The sequence below is a fragment of the Cynocephalus volans genome, chromosome 16 (genome assembly GCF_027409185.1).
Source record: "Cynocephalus volans isolate mCynVol1 chromosome 16, mCynVol1.pri, whole genome shotgun sequence".
Classification (NCBI taxonomy): Eukaryota; Metazoa; Chordata; class Mammalia; order Dermoptera; family Cynocephalidae; genus Cynocephalus; species Cynocephalus volans.
This window is the reverse complement of record NC_084475.1, coordinates 43,596,020-43,616,671: the sequence shown is the minus strand read 5'-3', so window position 1 is coordinate 43,616,671 and position 20,652 is coordinate 43,596,020. Positions and strand designations below refer to the sequence as shown.

The 20,652-nt window shown below is 41.8% G+C and overlaps 1 protein-coding gene across 3 annotated transcripts in view; it reads right to left on the bottom strand.

Annotated features, from left to right (window-relative positions):
• Nucleotides 1–740: 740 nt before the first annotated feature.
• The window catches only part of KANK1 (KN motif and ankyrin repeat domains 1), a 58,871-nt gene continuing 38,959 nt past the window's right edge, over nucleotides 741–20,652 (bottom strand). For 2 of the 3 annotated variants that reach the window (XM_063080536.1, XM_063080538.1), the window contains exons 3-11: nucleotides 14,889–15,086; nucleotides 14,007–14,115; nucleotides 12,605–12,844; nucleotides 11,217–11,304; nucleotides 7,986–8,205; nucleotides 5,492–5,634; nucleotides 4,625–4,825; nucleotides 2,416–2,514; nucleotides 741–1,832 (exon numbers count right to left, since the gene is read on the bottom strand). In XM_063080536.1, coding sequence (XP_062936606.1) covers nucleotides 1,770–1,832; nucleotides 2,416–2,514; nucleotides 4,625–4,825; nucleotides 5,492–5,634; nucleotides 7,986–8,205; nucleotides 11,217–11,304; nucleotides 12,605–12,844; nucleotides 14,007–14,115; nucleotides 14,889–15,086 — 1,361 coding nt within the window. In that variant the 3' untranslated portion in view covers nucleotides 741–1,769. The remainder of the gene's footprint in view (nucleotides 1,833–2,415; nucleotides 2,515–4,624; nucleotides 4,826–5,491; nucleotides 5,635–7,985; nucleotides 8,206–11,216; nucleotides 11,305–12,604; nucleotides 12,845–14,006; nucleotides 14,116–14,888; nucleotides 15,087–20,652) is intronic. The other variant, XM_063080537.1, reaches the window with a different exon arrangement.

Genomic DNA, 20,652 nt, shown 5'->3' with positions numbered 1-20,652 from the left:
CCCTCACGTGTTTCTCTACAAGATGCAAACCTCCACCCTGTGAAACAGGCACTATGAAGAAACACCTCCAGAAAAAGTCTATCCTCTGGCCTCTTTCCTGAGCTCAGTAATGTTTAATTTTAAAAAGGGAGGGAGGAAGCAATGTTTAAAGAAAAGCCTGGGTGATATTTTTCCAGTGCACCTGGTTCTCACAAATGACCTTGGTTAAAATTCACCACCAGCAACTGTGCCAAAACATCTAGATTTAATTTTGGCTGTCACGCTTCTTCATTTTGATGAGAAAGTCCCAATTCCCTTTACTTTTTAAAAAGCACTTGAAGACAGATGTGTCTGGCCAACAGCACGCTTAAGTAAAAAGCCTGTCTGGCTTCATCTCTCCTTTCTTGTCACTACACATCTCAACCAGTCACCCAGCAGTTGCACCCAAAATCAGAGTCAAGGACTAGCACCTCTGCACCTGAGAATTGATTCAGAAGCTCCCCTTGGAGATTACCTGCCCAATGAGCTGTTTGCCTAATAAGGTCTTAAATTTCAGCCTCCTGAAGTGCAACCTCAGGCATGAGCCAGGCTGTGGAAATGGCAAAGTGCTCTTAGAAGACAGCTCCTCCCTAGTGGAGCCCGAGACCAGCCTAGCGCACACTCTCCCTCGCCGCTCCATCCATCCGTCAGTGTTTGCTGCTGCTGCTGTAAGTCAACAGGACAGGGCAGACAGCTGTCACAGATGAAGCAGGGATAAGGAAAAGAGCTTAATGAAATTTTATTTTGAAAATATGGCAAGAGTCTAAGGCACTTCAAACATTTAAATACATACGGGATGAAAGTAGATGTGACATGGTATAAAGGAATCCATAAATACAAAGAGAACTACACTGTTTTTCTAGAGGCAAATATATAGCCGATTCCTCTAACACAATTCAACCTTTATCATTACAGACAGGGCTGTGCAATTATTTATTAATAAAAATATGGTAACGTTACATGTAGTTCTTTGTGTCTTTAATTACTGTGGAATATAAAAATTGAAAATACTGTGTCAATTTCATATAGATACCTTTTATATAAAAAGTCATATAATACATCCACCTTGATAAAACCAACTGAAAATATTTCCTTTTGTAAGTTTTATACTTTTAGAGAGTTCCATCTTCTATTTTTAAACCAGAAACTTCCAGCCCAGGCCCAAGTTGCTGATGATCAAGGTCACCTCAACTTCCTTACTTTAAAATAATAAAGACAAAGAAAAATCGACACCACCATCCTGGAATGGAATTTTGGAAGAGCATTCCAATGGTTCCACATTTAATAAATATAAATACAGGGATACTTCAACAAGTTCATGGAAAAACAGAACTAAAAGATAATACAAATCTTTCCATGGACTTTCTGAAGTACCCTCATATTTGTGGAAAATTTAAAAAACCCGATGCCAGTTAGAACCTGACACTTCTTTGTGGTGGGAGTGGTGAAGAAAGGAAAAGGTCAGGTTACAGTTTCCTACAACTGTACATAACAGAGCAGAGATTTGGTGGCCACAGAGACGGGTTAAAGTGTGTCCTACACAGACAGAAGATGGCAGACACCTGCCCAGGTCAACAGTCTCCTGCTGGCTCCACTCCCACTGTGAAAGCTTCGGCCTTGAGCCCGTGGCATTATACTTCTGTTTGCTGGTGAGCCCAGACACAATACATATACATTCAGTATCTGTCACCCCATCAGGAACAATTAGCAGCTTAATGGTGGCATGTACATGGAGCGCTATTTGCACATAATCAATCAAATGAACCTCGGTGGGTGGGACCAGGTGACGTCTTCCTTCCAAGCCTAGGGGTGCCCTAGAGACCAGGAAAGGAAGAAAAATGGGGGTTAAAAGTGACCATAGGCAGATGTGTCCCTGTGACGTAGGATCTTGTCCACCACAGCTGACAACCACCCATGAGCCAGAGCCAGGAGATCTCTAGCCAAGAACATGGGACAGATGTCCACCAGCAGCAGGCACGTCTCTAAGGCCAGCTGGGCTCAGCAGAGCCATGCCTAGCTGTCCTGGGAAGTCAGGACAGTAAACTCTGGGACTATAGGTTGCCCACTGTCCACTTTAGGAGCAATGCCAGGAACGTAGTGCTATGTATCCATGGGCTCAGGATGCCATTTGGATAATTCTGAACAGAACAAAACCCTTCATATGCGGATGTGGGAGCATCTGTCTCCCAAGGACAAGCAGGGCCCGGCCTCTGCTCAAAATCAGCTCTCCTGGCCTTTGGGGTGGGACAGAAATGATGAACTCTTAAGCTCCAGACTAAAACTTCCACTTTCAGAATCAACATAAAACCTGCGTCGCCTGTCAATTCCCCGAGGAAGGGGGTCCGCCAGTGTGGTGGATTTCAGCCTATGTACAAATGCCAAATGCACAACACTGACCGGAGACTGGGCTTTTGCGAAGTTGACATGGGCGTACAGAAGAACGGCGATGTCCTTGTGTCCTGCCTCCAGGGCTATCGAGAGCGCGGTGCTGCCATCCTTAAGGGGAGATGGAAAGAATAAGCCAGGTTGGGTTTCTTAAACTTCCAGACAGCCAAAAGGCAAAAAAAACCCACCCCCCAGTGTTTTGCTAAGGTTCCCCAACTATAGTTCAGTCATTTAGGAAACTTTTGTGTCCTTCCAAGTGTTGAGGCCTGAGGATGTGAAGATCAGTGAGGCAAGCCTGCAGCCTCTAGGAATCACAGGCCAGGAAACTATCCCGCTCCCTGTCTCTGCCTCACAGTATGTGGTATGGTGGCCTGCACACTGCACCTCCTCAAAAAAATGCAGGCCCCCATGAAGACCTCTTATTCAACCATTCTGCCCACCAGACGGCGGCAGCAGGAGAAGGTGGGGACAGAAACATAGTTTGGTTCCTTTTTTCTCTTATAATTACTAGTGACAGGACAAGTGTCATGGTGTGTGTTTTGAGGCCCTGCAATTTGCCAAAACCTCTTAACTTTCCTCTTGGGGAGGAAACTGTGATCCCGAAGCCCAAACCACCTCTGTTTAATGCTACAGCTAACATCTACATGTAAGCATTGATCCTGGAGGCTTGCATATATGTATCTTAGGGAAATATAAGGGGAAATATTACCTATGGGACAAAAAAATTCAGTTAATTGCTTGATTGCTGTTAAATTGCAGGGATTTAGGCTGATACAAAGGACTATCAAGGCAAAGAGCAGCACAACTTATTTTCTGTCTAGTCTTAAAGTAAGGATTCCCCTCTGCTCCTTAGTAGCAGGAAACAATGTGAATTTATGTGGTTTGAATCTCATGGTCGTTCCCTCCCACGCTGAGAATTCTGGGAGCTGCTTTTCTTCCAGAAGCCAGGTGCATGTTCTCCTATTCCTTTAAAGGATAAGGAAGCAGGCGATTAGCTGAGGTGGCCAGGACTTTGGGAAGTCACTGTGGCCCTGTGGCCTCTTACTACTCTATCTACAAGGTATTCTAAGCTGAAAGAGAGTACAAGTAAAAGCAGACAAACAAAACCCCAAACACATCGAACATAAACCGTTCTTGAGGAAAGGTAAGTTGCATACTCTCCCTCCATCAAGGGTCAAGGGACATTAAGGGAGTTGAACAATGGGGCTTGCTTGCTGTCCTGTGGAGGTAGTTGACCACAGAAGCTAGTCGGCCCTTGAAGCGTGCAAAGACCTCCACTGGTTTGCTCCTCCTACTGGCCTGGGCCCAGATGGATCTGAAGTTTAATGCAAAGGAAGACGTTTTCCCTCTAACTTTTTGGTGTTTTGAGCTAAGCAAAGTGCTGGTCCAAACCTGTGCTCCCCAGAGGTAAACTTTCAAACACAGAACCAACCCAGTCCATCCTTTGTGACCCTTGAAGTGTTTCACTATCAAAATGCTAGGGCCTGTGCTTTCCCCTCTCAGTACTCCTCCCCTTTGGCTGGAGACCCCAGAAGGATCCCCTTTCTGTAGAAGGTTTCCCAGTCAAGGGGTTGTCTGGGAATGGGGACAGCTTGGGAACTGGGTGAGGAGATTAGAGTGATGGTGACGGGAACAGATGGAGCAGATGAGGAAAACTTGCTTAAAGAAGCCAAGATGCTCTGGATCCTCAGGCTGAGGAAATGTCACAGTCACTCACTGGGACAGGCCACAATGGATCACCTGCCTTCACTTCATCTGGGTGAGAAAGTGTTTCACTATAATGGGACTAATTTCAGCCACCTAATAACCTCAGCTTCTAATGACTCATAATCTGGATTTCCAGATAGACCGGTGACCCGGCTCTCTCTTGCTAGTGGATTTATTAGGAGTGGCCTACACTGAATTTGATTCTGTGGCATAAGCCTGTTTATTCCCCTGTAGTGCGGTGGTTCTCAAACATGCCCATTAAGTCACCCTCTTCCTTTTGTGAATTTTGGGGTGGGGTCTATTTATCTTTCTGCCTTTGGCTTTAGTTACATATTAGCTTGCACATAGTACATGCTGCCAAGCTGGGCTGTGAAGGGAGGCGGCCTAGATGGCAATGCAAATCCACGAGGAGAATAAAGGAGGATTTGCTCTCTCCCTCTTGCCCAACAGCACTCTGAGGCTCCCTCCCTGAGCCCCTAGGCCCCTGGCCCGGAGGTCAATGGAGACAGCTTACATTGTCCTCCAGATGGCCGTTGCAGCCTGGCTGGGCCAGCAGCAGCTTGACGATCTCCACATGGCCGTGCTCGCTGGCACACATCAGGGCCGTGGAGCCCTCGTCGTCCTGGATGTTGACGTCAGCCCCACAGGCCAGCAGGCCCTTCACCATGTCTATGCGTCCGTGGCTGACAGCCAGCATGAGGGCCGTCTGCCCCGCCTGGGGAAGAAATGACAGCAGACTTCAGGAGCGCATGCCCCGCCGGTGAGGGTGGCCCAGAGTGGGTCTGTGCTGGGGGAAAGGAAGGAGTGTGGTGCCAGAAGGGAAAAAGGGGACTTGGAATTACTTGGGGCAGATGGTGGCAGGCCTGAGAAGCTAGTTTCTTGTGAGCTATGAGTTGAGGAAGATCATAAGGTAAGGAGTCAAGTTTTCACTTTAGCTTGGAGGACCTGTCTCATCAACAGGGTGCTGGAAAGTTCAGAAGATGTTTAAAAGTCAAGCTGTGAACTTGGGACACTCTGTACCTGGCATGAAGACCCTACAACCCAGAGACAGTCAGGAAGCAGTAGTCACCCCCCAGGTGTATGATGGGACCCCAGTTGCTGATATGCAAGCAGCCTTACATGGTCTCCCTGCAAAGTCTGCAAGCAGAGGCAAGGCAAGGCAGAGGGAGCATTTCCAATGTAAAATTTAGGCCCACATTCCACTGGTGCGTTTGGTCAGCAAGGACCCAGGCAGCTCCTGGACGCAGGTGGGCCATCGAGCAAGCGCGCCATGGTGGGAGGCACAGTGTCAATGCCGGCTCCGTCCCAGAAGTCCCGGCAGGCCTGTCTGCTGCAGGCAGTCTGAGCCACTTTAGGGAGCATGGGAAGCAAGTGCGCTGACCTGGCTGGCTTTGGCGTTCACGTCCCCGCAGCCGAAGAGTTCTTCCACGACCCGCATGTCCTTCTCTGCCTCCACAGCAGCGAGAGCTGCCAGCATGATGGGGGTATAGCCTGCCTTGTTCTGGTGATCGACGTTACACACGTCTGCAAAGAAATGAGCCTCCTCAGAGAGAAGCCATCCCCTGACAGCAGCAGTTGTGCGTGGGAACAGAAGGAATGGTGTTCAGAAGAGCCCAGTGAAATGGCATCAGGGGGTCAGAGACCAAGAGTGACTCGGAAGGAAATGTGAGCGATTTGTTTATGTCAAACAAACAAACAAAAAACATTTCTATTTCATGAGGCCTGAAGCAAAAGAAATGATAGCAAGCTTCTGCAGCACGTCTTGTTTGCAACTGGTGGTTGAACTGTAAAAGCCTGGAGGTCTGTGAGGTTCTTCTCAGTAATGGTTGCTTTGGAGAATAAACAGCAACGTGGGATCTAGACATTCAGCTGTGTTTAGGAAATCACTGTTTTGGAGTGAAGCAGGCAGTGAGGGCCACAAATAAAAGAAGGGTTTGTAAAGGCGTGGGTATGGAACACGAAATATGGCGTTACCCACTTATCGAAACACTACTCATTCTGAGACCCTGAATTTACTACTGCTCTGACATGTTTGGGTTCTTAAAAGCAGAATCCCAATCACATAACATCTAACTCTAGGACTTGTGTTCCGAGAACAAAAGCAGTAGCCCTGTAAGAAACTGCCAGGGACTAACAGACTCAATGAACCAGACCTTTTCTATTCCTGTGATTCTGAAGGAGTCTTCAGGGGTTAAATTATCCTCCAGGCATTTATAAGTTCCTTCGGCACTTTCTAATAAAATGACAGGAATGGTGAGTGTTAGGGAGTAGCTTTTATATGTGACCAAATATTAAGTTAAAATGTTTAGGATGTGTCTATCATAAAGGAGAGAGAAGAGAAGGTACCATGAAAACTTCCCTTGAGGTCCCAAACAACTGCATACTAAGGACATCATGGCATTTACAAAAGTAAATCATTTTTACGTGGAAAAGGAAAAAATTATGTGGTGGAGAAGCAGGTGAATACATGTGCTCTCTGAGGCTCTCAGTATCTAGGACTTTGTCCTTCACAGATGCTGAAGCACTCTAGGTTCACACTTTATGCAGCCAGAATCTCAGCCCATAATGGTGAGCAGTAAAAAAAGAAAAGTAATTAATCAAAACCATCCAAAGATGGCATTAAAATCATTTAATTTTTAAGAAATCTTATCCACTCTAATTTTCCAAGGGTATATTAAATTTTTCCTTTCAGGAGTAATCCTGAAAACTTGTTTTCAGCTTTCCTGGATATTATCCACTTCTCTGTTTAAACAATAACTTGGGCTGATACTATCGCCAGCTCTGTTTATAGTCTGGAAAGTCTGAAGGGAAGGAGGCTTGAAATTCCTTTTTGTGAGATGGAAGAAGTTATATCCTAATGTGGCCCCTAAAATAGGGAACGAGCAAATTTAGAGGAGAAAAGAAGGATAAATCTGCTTGGATTTCTTCTCTGCATTAATCCAACATCCCCAAAACAGTAAAAGTAATTGAACAGTGGGTCAAGAGACAATTTAGCAAAACTAGACAGTTTTATTGCATATTCTAAATCAGGGGTTCACACTGTATCCTCATGAATTAGGCTGAGGTACTATGAATACTGTATCAGTTGTATAGTAGAGGCAAAAATATGTATTACAAAAATAAACATAAGTGATTTGGGGGCTATCTGTATCAGTGGGCTGCTCCATTTGAACAAAAAATTGAAAGCTCACAATTTCTCAAGGGGACCCTTCTACGTACCTCTCTCTCACTTAATGTTTAAGACATCCACTGGCTATATTCTGGGACAACAAATTTCTACTATTTCCATTATTATGATTTAGATGTAAGAATAACACTCCCTTTGCTCTATGCTGATTCCCCATAGCAGAGTGTATTTTAGCAGGAATGGTGATAATTCTACCATAATCTGTTACAGTGGCTTTGCTCAGTGTCCATCCTGGCTAACCACACACTTCTGCAAGACAGTTGGACGGTGCCTGTGAAACAAGGATACATAGAGAGATCCACAAGCACCAAAGCTATAACTGGGGGCCAATGAGCAGCACTTTGTGTCCTCAGAGCCAACCAGCCAAGCCCACGTGGTTCAGCTCGGGCGGCAGTGTGAGTCATGTTCATTACCAGGGATACACCTCACTTAAATGCAGCTGACCTGCAGCAAGAACATCCTCAAAACCTTTCAAAACAGATCTGGAATCTGCGTCACCCAGTTTTGTTTAAACTTCAAGCCTCCCATGAATGACTCAAGAACAATATTCTTGTCACATCATGCAGAAAAGCAAAGAAAAGGATTTTAGGATAGTCAGAGAATTCAGGAGTGGCTCAACCAGCTTCCTCAAGATGAGTCACAGTCCAAGTGCTGTTAGAGAAGAGATGGGGGCAGTCAACGAACGTACCGGCGTCCAGCAGCAGCTTCACAATCTCGAAGTTGGAATGAGACACGCTGTAGTGGAGGGCCGTGTTGCCGTTGCCATCAGCCATGTTGATGACATAGCTGAGGACGTCCGGGGAGATGGCCTCAAAAGCCGCTATGTAGTCCCCCACCATGGCGGGAACGGCTGACTTCTGACTGGACACACGGAACCACTCATGCTGGAGGGTGTTCAGACAGAACCTCTGCCAAGATACCAAGTGGCCTTTAGTTCTTCTATTTATAGACCTTTCTGAGACCCAGCTGAAAGCCCAAGTACCAGGCCTTTTATAGTCAAAGTACATGCACTTAGAGTCTGCTCCCAAAAACAACAAACAAAACCCAGAGCCCTAAGGGAAGCCTCAAACACCAAAATGGGACACCTCTCCTGATTTTAAACCATGTGTACATTCTAATTTCTATAAAAGAGGCCCTACAGCACTGGACAAGAGGAATGAGCCTGGAGCCAGACCCCTGAGGCTCAAAGTCAGGCTCTGCTACAAATGAGCTACACGACCCCAGGAAATTCACTTATTCTGTGTCTTAGTTTCCTCCCCTGCAAAATGGGGATAAGATCTTCTATTCACAGTATTTGTGATGAGGTTAAAACACTTAGGCCTGACTTGATTTACTATCAAGCTATTAATATTATACAAGTATAATTATGCTGGTCTTGCAAATGATTTTCCTAGAAATCAGGAAGAAATTAATTAGCTCACATTTATGCCGCTTACTTTCTATCCAGACCAACCTCAACTCCTTCAACTCCTCCACAGCACTAGGCTGGGAGACCATAAGTGGGTAGCCAACCCGATTCCCACCCCAATCCCAAATACAAATATTCAGCCATGGAAAAGGAATAAAAGGCAGGTCTGGAACAAACTACATTTCTCATTAGGATCATCTACCTCTGATCATCAGCCCACTCTGATTTCCTTGGGCTGTGGCCACATGAACGTGGAGCTTGTTTCGTGGATGAACAAGTCAAACATGAATCACATGAAGTTTCAGGTAATGTAGACAGGGCGTAGCCAGTGCTGGTGATGGGGATGACTACAATACTTTTTCCATGGGCCTTCTTTTATACAAGTTTACCATTGATTTGTGCTTTTCTCACTCTTTAAAAATTTTAAAATGTACCAAAGAAAGATGGAAAGCCTATGTCAAAAGCACCAAAACCCAAGGTTGCCTCTTTCTATAGAAAAGGTGGGGTTAGGATTATAGAGCTCTCATCTCTTTATCTTCCTGTTACTGACTACTCAGATTTAACCTATTCAATCCTGTTTTGGGTCACTCTAAAAGGGTCCTGGCTAGGAAAGAACTAATGCAACTTTTTCTTTTCTTCTGCTCAGTCTTTTACACATTCAGATTTCTATTTCTTTGGAGTCATTATACAGAAAGAATGGAAATTATGTCCTCTGGCTGTCCTAACTCTGTTACTGTTAAATAACCAGTGTCCTGATATGATTATCTGGCCCTGGCATTGTGATTATTTACATGCCCATGACTTTTCATAGCACAATAATTTAAACACTTTTACACTAAACGAAAATTCAGTCAGCAAAAAATGTCTTGATCACAGAATATGTGCATGAACCACGCTCAGCAATTCGGATAATACAGAAATGTAAAATCTTTCCTGAAGACCACATAACCTAGTATTTTGAGAACACTTAAAGAAAAAGTATAATACAGCTGTAAAATCTGGGGTCCTAAAGCACCAGTTTTAAATTCAGGTTAAACCTAGTGGTTTACTAATACTGCACTGACATTTCATGGTTTTATTATTTGTGACCAAGATATAGCCAGGCATTTAGTTTGTATTGATAAATTTCAACATGCAGTTCTGTTTCCCCTCAACCAGGAAATTTACTTAGTATTTCTTTCTACAAATGTCACTGCCATGTTCTTTTTTCAGCATACTGAATGTCAAGACTCAGCTGTCTCTGATGAATTTAAGTTTCTATAGCAATATCAAAAATATTAAAATATATCATAATTTTTTAAAAATGCCATATAAGGCAATATATTTTAGTTGGGATAAATAAAATCTGGACCAGTACTCAAGACAGGTATAATCTAGTCCTACCACTAACTAATAGCTGCAAGGCAGGTCATCTTTAAGGCCTCAGTTAAAGTGGGCTGGACTAGAACAGAGGGCACCACACTTGTGCACTTCTGCTTGGGCCTGTGATGGCCATCTCCAACTCTTCCAAACAGAGTGCACTGGAGCCATGACCTTCAGACTGGGCTTGTCATGCAAGAGGAAAACTATCTGCCTTTCCAGGGTTAGATAATTCCTGAAGTCCCTTCAAGTACTAACATTTTGATTTCATAACTTTATAATCTTATGAGCCTTGTAAATCAACTTTTTTACAGCTGCTGACAATTTCTTCAGCATAAGACATCATAGTAAATCTATTGCTGACATGCAAAGATTCAAATGCACATTACTATCTAAATTAACACAAGAAACTACGTTTTCTCCATGCACTGAAGACAGAGCTAGCAACCGAGGGTTGGTCTGCCTATGAAATAATCTGCACATAAAAACTTCAGTGCATGAGATAGTGACATGCTTGGCAACGGCATCAGATTAAAAACTGCTGTAGAAATATTTATGTGTCCTCTGTTGTGCCATTCACGATCACTAAGGCAACCACATCTCTTTGCTATTTACTTCTGAGTCTCAAACTGTGAGAAGATGACAAGTGTAGTTATTTTTATGTTTAAAAATAGTGGCCGCCTGCATTCCACATCGGAACATAATATGCAGTTTCATAATTGAAAGGAATGCTGACCTCAGCCCAGACAGGTTTCTTTTAAAAAACATATGCTAACTTAAAAAAAAATCTGGGATGCTACTCCCTGGATCATAAGGTTTTGTAAACAGAAGAAGAAGGTATAAAAAAAAGACAATTGATTGCAATTAGTCCTCCCTTCAGTCTGCAAGTATGTGCCTCACAGATGCCTCTGCCACAAGAAAAGTACAGGGTGCGTAAAGGACATCTGAAGCTGGGCCTCAGGGAAACACTTACAGTGTGATCAGGGGAGCTGGGTGGCATGATGCTCACTCTGCCTACTCATGCTAGAAATAGTTCAGGGGAGAATCATGCAAGCAACAACAGCTCAGGGACAGGCTACAGATGGCCTTGACAATGGTGCCCACTAGGGCACTTTGTACAGACTGGGAACAGTGTCTGTAAATCAGACTCACCATATCTTTGCTGGTCAACGCTTTGGGATCATTTATATTATTTTTCAGTAAGTTGCATGCAGACAACATCTTTTCACTTAACTCATACCTAATAGAGGAGAAAAAATAAAGAGAGCTCATAATTGATCAAAAAAAGAAAGTTGTTTATATTTCAAACCCTATAACCCTTTAAGCCAGCCTAAGCAGCTTGTGATGGTGCAAGGTGCCTGGCTGGAGGTAGCGTATTTGTTCCTAGGCCGTCCTAGGATTGATGCCACCATACAGAGCCAACACCTCCAGCCAGAGCTCAAGGTCTTTTCATGAGGATAGCTTCCGGCTTCCCTAGTTTGGCCTTTATGACATTATGGGATAACATTTAGAGATTGTTTTGCTCCTATTCTAAGTTCTTAAGGATATTTTTACCTTTAAGGAGCTGAAGAGGTCTGAATTATCACATATCCGTTATGCTGCCTAGTAAACTATACATCTGAAGTGTTTAACCCATATGAAAAATTAAACTTAAAAATCAGATAACATATAGTATATAAATTATATCTCAATAAAGCTGTTAATAAAACCAGATAATATATTGAGCCATTTGAAAACACTTAGAAATATAAACTAAAAACACTTACCTTGTGTTAAACTTTCATTTGCCAAATTAATAGAGGTAAGTTTTCTGAAATGCTCTATGTATATTTCACACAGTGAAAAACCATACTGAAATTTCCATCTTTTCTATTCTATTCTTTCCTGTTTTATGAACATCAAATCCATATTTGCTAACAATCTTTAAAACTTACTACATTTTCAGGCACCTGTTTCAGCCAACGAGAGTATTTGATATTTTATTTTAGCCGCTATTTATGATATTCTTGAATCCATCCTTGGTGTGTTCCTCTTCACTAAATGAGCAACAAAATACAGACATGTGACATCATCTTCACAATAAATGTGATCTTTGGTTGAGGCCAACCAGCTATTCCTAATGCACACAATGACCCTTTAATAATAGTATTGACACCTGCATCAAGATAAATGGCTAAAGATAAAACCTGAAATCCTAAAGTGTGCTGGTCACCAAAAAATTCATATATGTCTAAAAATAAGCTGAAGTGTTCAAACAATGGGAGTTTTAGTGGATGGTGGTTCCACAGGTAAAATTAAAGTTTCAGAAAACAAAGGTGACTAGATATCTAGCTATTCTCTCTCGTCACCAGAAGAGATCTAGGAGTTACCACACTCTGCACTTGTATTTATTAGTATCTTGACAAGATGTGCATACTTCTGACGGAAAGATAAGACCAAAGAAATGGATATAATTGCAAAATCTCCGAACTAGCCAACTCTACCACCAGAGTACATTAAACACAGGAGGGGTCTGGGGAGGGAAGGGGAATGTACCACACCTCTCTCTGATTTCCACCTTCTCAGGTTCACATTCTTGAACCTGCATTTCATCTTCCACCCTGGTGGACTTGAAACCTTCAATATTAACTGCATGGTGCCCTTCTGCCACTCCCCGAGTGTCTTCGTCCTCCTCTTCGTCCTCCTCTTCAAGAGGACACTCAATGACATCACACTCGTCATCTGACTCGGAAGAAGAGCTTTCATCTGAGCTGGAATCATCACTTGAAGTTGTTTCATACCTAGGTGGCAATCGGGATTTCAGGAGATGCAAGGTGTGCCCATAAAGACCCAGTGACAGAAATTTCTACGAAGGGAAAGCAGGTAAATGACTCCAGAAATTTTACCAGTGGTTTTAGATCCTGCACGAAGAAGTTCAAAGTAAGGTCTATTTAAGTGTCTGGTGGTTTTAAATGGGTTCTGAATTAAAAGGGACAATCTGGGTTGCCACTGGTCCCACAGGCCTCTAGTTAAAAAAAAAATCAGGGCACCTTTGACTTAGTTTAAATCAAGAGGAAACTTACTTTATGGAAACCTGATCTGTAGTTGCTCATTTTTTTTCTTTCTTTTTTTGCCCCATTCTTCTTGTTTTGTCCTATTAATTCCCCTAGTGTCAAGGTATATAGATTACATAAGTAGCCAATACTTCCTCTGGTGCATGTCCTCCAAAATCTCCTAGGCCACATCACATAATAAAACTAAGTTTTGGAAAATGGGCACCATCCTGTTAAGCCTTGGTGGTACACTTTGCTATAAATATCTCAACTAACTTTGCACTACTGCTTTCTTGTTGAGAGCATATATCGATTAATCAATTAATTGCTTTGATTCAATCATAGGAAGGTAAGCAGGCTTAACTATTTACCTGGGCCAACTGGAAGAGAAGGAACAAACAAGTAGCAAACATTCTATTCAGAAAGTAAAGAACTGACGGTGGGGCTAACTCACTCGTCAAGTGAAAGGCCCTACAATTTTGTTTGTGAACATGGACAGCTAGCGAGACAATCCATTCTGAAAGAGGATGACTATCACTGGCCCATGGAGTGATGCTTTCAGTCTCTTTCTGCTCATTTCAAGTTCTAACACAGGTAAAATATGAGTTGTCCAACACAGTGCAGCAACCCTGCTGCCTGCTGCTTTGGTTGAAGACTACTTCTTTGAGATCAGAGGTGAGGAGATGTCAATTGCTCAGCTTCATCAGGTATCCTTAAGAGAGTGACATATCCTTAAACACAGCAAGAGGAGGAGAGAAGAGAAGCCCAAATGCACCTTTCTGAGGAGGGAATCTTCCATCACCAAGATGTGGCAGCATCCCAGACCAGGCACCTTGAGATGTGACTTAAATAGACAGGACACAAAGGAGACAGACAGACAATGTTGAACCCTAGTAGCATCTTTCCTTACCCTCCATTAATGCCAACAAACTGAAGATTCTTTTTCATGCCATTTGAATCTTTGTTACCATCTTTCTTCTTCATAATGGATTTCAGCGTACTTTCATTATTTGTACATACTGTGAAAAAGTGAATCAAGGGAATCAAAATTAACATAACTCATACCCATATGAGTTAAATGAATAGGTAATCTTTCTTCCTGTACAATTTTTTTTCTCATGCATGTAAATGTAAATCTTGGCATGTACATATGAGAAACTTGCACAAAATCCACTGGAAAAGTATGCATATGCAAAGAAAATAAATCAAAGTTCCATTAATAACATTCTTTAAATGGGGGGAAAAATCCACTAGTACTTCCAGACATAACAAAACCAGTGACAACTGGCATTTGTATCAGGCTTTACAGTTTATAAAGTGATGTCCTGTCTCATTTGATCCTCAGAAACCATTTAAGCACTACGATAGGGGTTGTTGTTATTCTTTTTCCTCAGCTGAGATAATCTAGAAAAACTTTATGCCTGCCAGAATAAGAAAGAGTAAAATGCCGTTTAAAATATTTCTCAGATAAGTAAGTTTTCTTAATGGGATTATGCAGCTTTCTTTGTGATGTTAAAGATATCATGGGCTGGCCAATTAGCACACTTGGGAGAGGGTGGTGGTGCTGAACAGGAAGGCCAAGGGTTCGGATCTCCTTACTAACCAGCCACTAAAGGGAAGAAAAAAAAAAAAAAAACCCCAAAAACCCCACATTTCTAGGCCTAACTTCTAAACAACTACATAATCTTTCTTCCAGGTCAACTTATAAGGCACACTGACATCATTAAAGTGGAACGATGGCAATGCCAGTTCTGGAATCCTGATGTCACGGACTGTGAGGGAGGAAAGTTACCATAAAGGCCAGCGGCTATCTGGTCGTCTGTCAGGTTCACTGGAGACAGCGCGCTTTCCTGAGAGGGGAAGGTGTCCTGGCTGCTGATGGGCTCCCCTTCTGTGGTCCCCACCTGGTGCTCAGGCCAGGATGTCTGGGTGCTTAATGGCCCTCCAGACTGAAGGCCACCACACTTACAGGTACATTCCAAATTAGTTCCTGTCAGGAAGGAGAAGGATATAGTAGTGTGTGATGCTAACACCGAACAAAATGTAAAAAAAAAAAAGGTTTAAAAAATATTCTTGCAGCTCATCATTTTCTCAAGTGGATCCCCCTATGTTTTCCTTCTTTATAAATGGGACTACTATCCAAGCCACCTAAAATTCAAACCTGCTAGGCTTTCTTTGATTCTAGACATCCCCTCGTGACCACATCGGATGTGCGAAGCTTCCCATTCTAACTGCATAGCATCTCTTCTCTCTCTGCTCTGGCCGCTACCAGCCCAGCCTTCGTTCTGGGTCACGAGAGTAGCATCCTGACTGCCCCCCTTCCAATGTCACATGCTTCTGGCACACAGCTGCAGAGTAACCCTCCTGCCCACCTCTAATGCCATCCTTATTCCAGCTAAAAAAAAACTTGAGAAAACTTAAAAAGTGCCTAGCTATTCAGGAAATGTGGTCCACACTGCTTAGCCAGATACTCTAAACCATCTGTGACTGGGCACCAACTTACCTCTCCAATTTCATTTTCCACAGCTCTTGTGGTCCTTATTGGGGCAGGGACTGCCTCCTAGGAGGTGAAGCTACTCTTTGCATAGAGGACACACCTGGCTTACTCTCTTCTTCACCGGGAGTGCCCCACCTCCCCATCCCACATGGCCAAACCCTCCCATGGCTTCCTCTGCAGAGCCCCCCCAGTCTTCCCAACTACAAATGACTCTTCTTTCTCTGAACTCTCACAGCCCATTTTCTGTACCCTCTTCTGGGATCTATATAGCACAAAGTACAAGATGATTTATGTGACTGTTGTAGACTAGGAATATTTTGAGGGCATTTCTGATCAAGTTTCTTTCACCATAATTACTAGAGGGTTTTGCATATGTTAGGTACTTAATATTTGTTCACTGACTGAAGCAGAAAAACTGGACTAAATACTACTTTGTAATTAATGTATGTACATATATTATAGAATTTTCAATGTGGCTGACATGGAAAGATGTTTACAATATATGGTTAAATGAAAAAAATCAAATTATAGAAAAGTTATCTGGAAGATTCTACCAAAAGGAAACAACTATGGTGGTTTTAACTTTTCCCTGCATTTGCCATTTTTTCTAGCATGAATATGGATTGTGTTCAAATCACTTTAAAAAAAGATTATTTGACTCAGCAATTTGCTTCCTAGAAATTTTATCCAAAGGATGAACAAAATGATATAGAAGGCTGGTCATTTTTTCCATGTTTAAAACAGTAAAAATTGGCAGACATCACAGTCTGCCCATAAGAAACTGGTAAATAAGCTCTGATACATTTATACAAAGGAATTCTATGCAGCCATTAAAAATGCTGATGTAGGAGAACATTTATGAACATAGAAAGATAAGCATAATGTATTAGTATTCAAAATAGGCTATGAAATAGTTTGGAGAAAATAAACCTACTTTGGCAAATAATTATATTTATATATATAATATTAGAAAAATTCTGGAGGGATACACAATAAATCTGTTTAACACTGCTTTTCTCAGACTAAAGAATTATAAGTGGTCATAATTTTTTCTTCTCCTTTGTGTCTCTCTTACTTCCTAAATTATGTATTAAAATCATAAGGTACTTACAAAAATTAAAAATTAAAATTTACTCACAATAATGTCATGTGATAAGAATTTGATCACAATTTTATCCCTTTAAAAATAAAGCTCTGGAATCTCTTAGAGCCTTACAAGAAAAGCAATTTCAGTATTGACTGTATTTTGGAGCACTCTGAAGAAAAAGAACTAATGACAAACCCCAAAACTGTTTTCCTGAGTTTCTATTGTTCATAAGAATCACCTGGGATGTTTGTTAAAATGCAGATTCCCAGGCACTTGCTGTCAGAAAATCATTCTGTAGGCCAGGGCTGGGGCCCAGTGATGGGCACTTCTGATATCTCACTTCTGATATCTCCACCCACAAGCATTGTTGATGCACGTGACCTTGAAAACTACTCATTTAAAACAATGACACTATAATAAAGGACTAGGGCTTGGCAAAATACTCAAAGTAAAGGCATTGGAGATCATCTAAATTGCAACTCTCATATTTCCAGCTAAGAAATCTGAAGGCCAGTGAGGTTCAGTGACTTGTCTGAGGCCACAGAGCTGGACAAGAAATGACATTTCCTAATTCTGTGAACAGTCCTTTGTCCACTTATCAACAGCACAATGCTCCATCCTCTAGCTCTGGGTCATGGGGGGTGATTCCTTCACAAATCCAACTTCCTCCTCAACACACACACACACACACACACACACACACACACACACACACACACACACACACACACACTCTCTGATTCCCCTTCACAAATCCAACTTCCTCCTCAACACACACACACACACACACACACGCGCACACACACACACACACACACACACACACACACACACACACACACACACACACTCTCTGATTCCCCTTCACAAATCCAACTTCCTCCTCAACACACACACACACACACACACACACACACACACTCTCTGATTCCCCTTCACAAATCCAACTTCCTCCTCAACACACACACACACACACACACACACACACACACGCACACACACACACACACACACTCTGAATGCAGCCCTCTGAACAATGTTTAATGCCCTCATGACCTGATGAGTCCCCCTAACTGCAAACATGAAATGTCTAATGTGCCTTTACTTTAAGCAAAGTAAACAAAACAGGGCATTTATCTTCATTCCTCCTTTTCTAAATCCATTCACCATTACTCTGAAATTACAGCAGTAACCTCCAGAAAGTCTCATTAGTTAATCCCTGAGTGCCAGGACACTCTTCCTAGAGAAATACTTTCACTAAGCATTTTTCTATTCAAAAACCAACAATGATTCTTAAAATTCAAACACATTAATAATTTTTATTATTGAAACTATAAACATGTACAAAGGTAGTCAATAGTATAAACTCCCATGTTCCCATCACTAGTTTCAACAATGATCAGAGATACCTCGTTTCATTGATACGTCCTCCACCCACGCACACTGGATTATTTTGAACCGAAAGCTAGAGATCCTATTGTTTTCATCTAGAAATATTTCAGAATATATACATCCCTAAAAGAAACAGCTCTTTGAAAAAAACATACAAACGATTAAGGCTAAAACTACTGAACCTAAAAAAAGATAAATTCTTATGATCATCACCTATCAGGTCAGTATTTGAATTTCTCCAATGATCTCTTCTCCCAGTCACATATTTCCACTGGTTGCTATAGTTTTTAAATCTTATAATACATATGTTCTCTTTCTTTTTAAACATGGCTTTTGAAAATAGTTAAATTGAGCTATAAATTATATAACAAAATACACAGATTTTAAGTGCTTTGCTACATGTATATGCCTGAGGAACACCTCTCTAGAACATTTCTAACAACCTGGTGAGTTGGTCACCACCCCACTCCCCCACTTCTTTTTTTTCCAGATAATCTCTTTACTCAAGCTACCGGTGGTGCTCTAATTTCTCTCACCATGGCTTAGTGTTATAAACGAGGGCTTTTTAAAGCTTCTCCAATCAAGGTCCACCCCCTTGTGTGGGCACCCAGGGATCCTTCGTAATGAATGTGGATAGCTTCGTCTTGCCTGTGGGAATTTTACCGTTCAGCTGTTCCTCTACTCTGTTCAGAGTGTTCTTCTGACTTACATACTCCCACCTCTGTGCCATTCTTTGGTAGGGTGTTCTACAGGCCTGGAATTTCACCATCCTTCACCAGTTCAATTCTGCCCACACTCTTCTCAAGGCTTGGCCCAAATTCTATTTCATCTTTGAATACAGCATTTTTTTCTATACCATTCCACAGAGATCTCTTTTCTCTATCATTGTCCTCTAGCACTTACTGTCCAGGCTAAAATATGCCCTGCCTTCTGTTTTCTCGGTTTCATGTGTGTCTCCTCAATGACCATGTTAGCTCCTTAAGTTCCTTAATGCCATGTTCTTATTTGGCATCCTCTCCAGTGCTTAGAACAGTGCTGGACAAGAGAACACCTTTAGTAATTGTCCATGTAATTAAGCTGACAGTCATGAGGATTTTGTGGAGGCTAACTGGGAAGGCAAAGAACGTCATTAAACGTTGAGCTAGTTCTCATTTGTCAAATCAGAGGGGATTTGTCACTTACACTGCCGGAAACTGTTTTTTGGATGGTGTTGAAACTCTGGCTGGTCTTGAATGGCCCATAAACAATTCTCTGAATCTGATAAGGACCCATCTGTAGTTGTAGGCATCACACAGGATGACACATGCACAAGCATAAGACTGATAAATGACTGCTGTTTGAGCCAAATGAAGAAAAGGTATAGCCAAAAAAGCCAAAAACATAATAACCAAAAAACCAAAATTCAATGATCTCAACCCTGACTGCCCTTTAGAATCACCTGAATTGGGGGTAAGGCTTTTTATAAAATACAGATACAATGAACTATCTGCAGCAGGTGGGCCAGGGCATCATTACTTTTTAAGCTCTCCCCAGGTGACTCTATTATGCTGCCAGGTCTGGGAACCATTAAATTAAATTAACCAATATAAAACTTGACTGCTGAAAACAAGAGTTTAGATTCCCCTCTGGTTTCAACCCATCGACTTGGATTCATGTGAATTCTTAGGTTTAATTAACAGCCCTGGACCACTAATAGTAGAAGTCCATGATGAATAGTAAATGCTACCCAAACAATAGGGATAAAACAACAGGAGTAATTACAAAAGTCCTTCAGAATTCTGGCACTCTGGCCTACTTGCTCAAAATTCCCACCAGGTGGCAATGGTTTCCACAGGCACAACTGGGAAGTTAGTGAACAGGGGAGTGGGCAACTGTGTAAAGTCTTCTGTCATTAACTCAAACTTACAATGACCATAAATGCCAATAAAGCATGAACCTCATTTTATGACTTAGCCAGATTAGTGATAACTAAAAACCAGCAAGTGACAGAAATCGCAGTGTTCTGGAAAATAAGAGCACCTTCTTCGATGCATTAATTCTGATTCTAAAGTGCACTTGGCATTTAACATATGGATAATCACAATAGCTAAGGCAAACTACAGTGAAAAATAAGTAACTTGAAATGAAAACTTTTTTTATGTCCGTGACTTTAGGAATGTTAAAAGCAAACTACTTCACAAATAAATAAATAAATGAAAAATTCAATGAAAATTAGAGCTGGAAGAATTTTAAAGAGATCACCTTCTCAAGTTCCCTGTGTGACATTTATCCATTTAGAATGGGTATTGATTGTTGGTGTATAGCAATGGTTTCTAAATTTGTTAGAAAACTGATTTTTAAAAATATATTAAAATGGACTTTAAAAGCTGCTCTGTTGACCTATTTCAACTGTTCTGGCATGTTAATCCATATTTTTATTAATAATGGCAAGTGATTTTTGAAATCACAGCTATGAACAGCGTACCCAGCTAATTAACCATGTTGCTGTGCCAAATTTTCAGGTAGGCATTCTGATTTGATTTTAATTTTATTATTTAATTTTATTTTTTGGTGGCTTCCTGGTATCTGATGTTTAAAGAA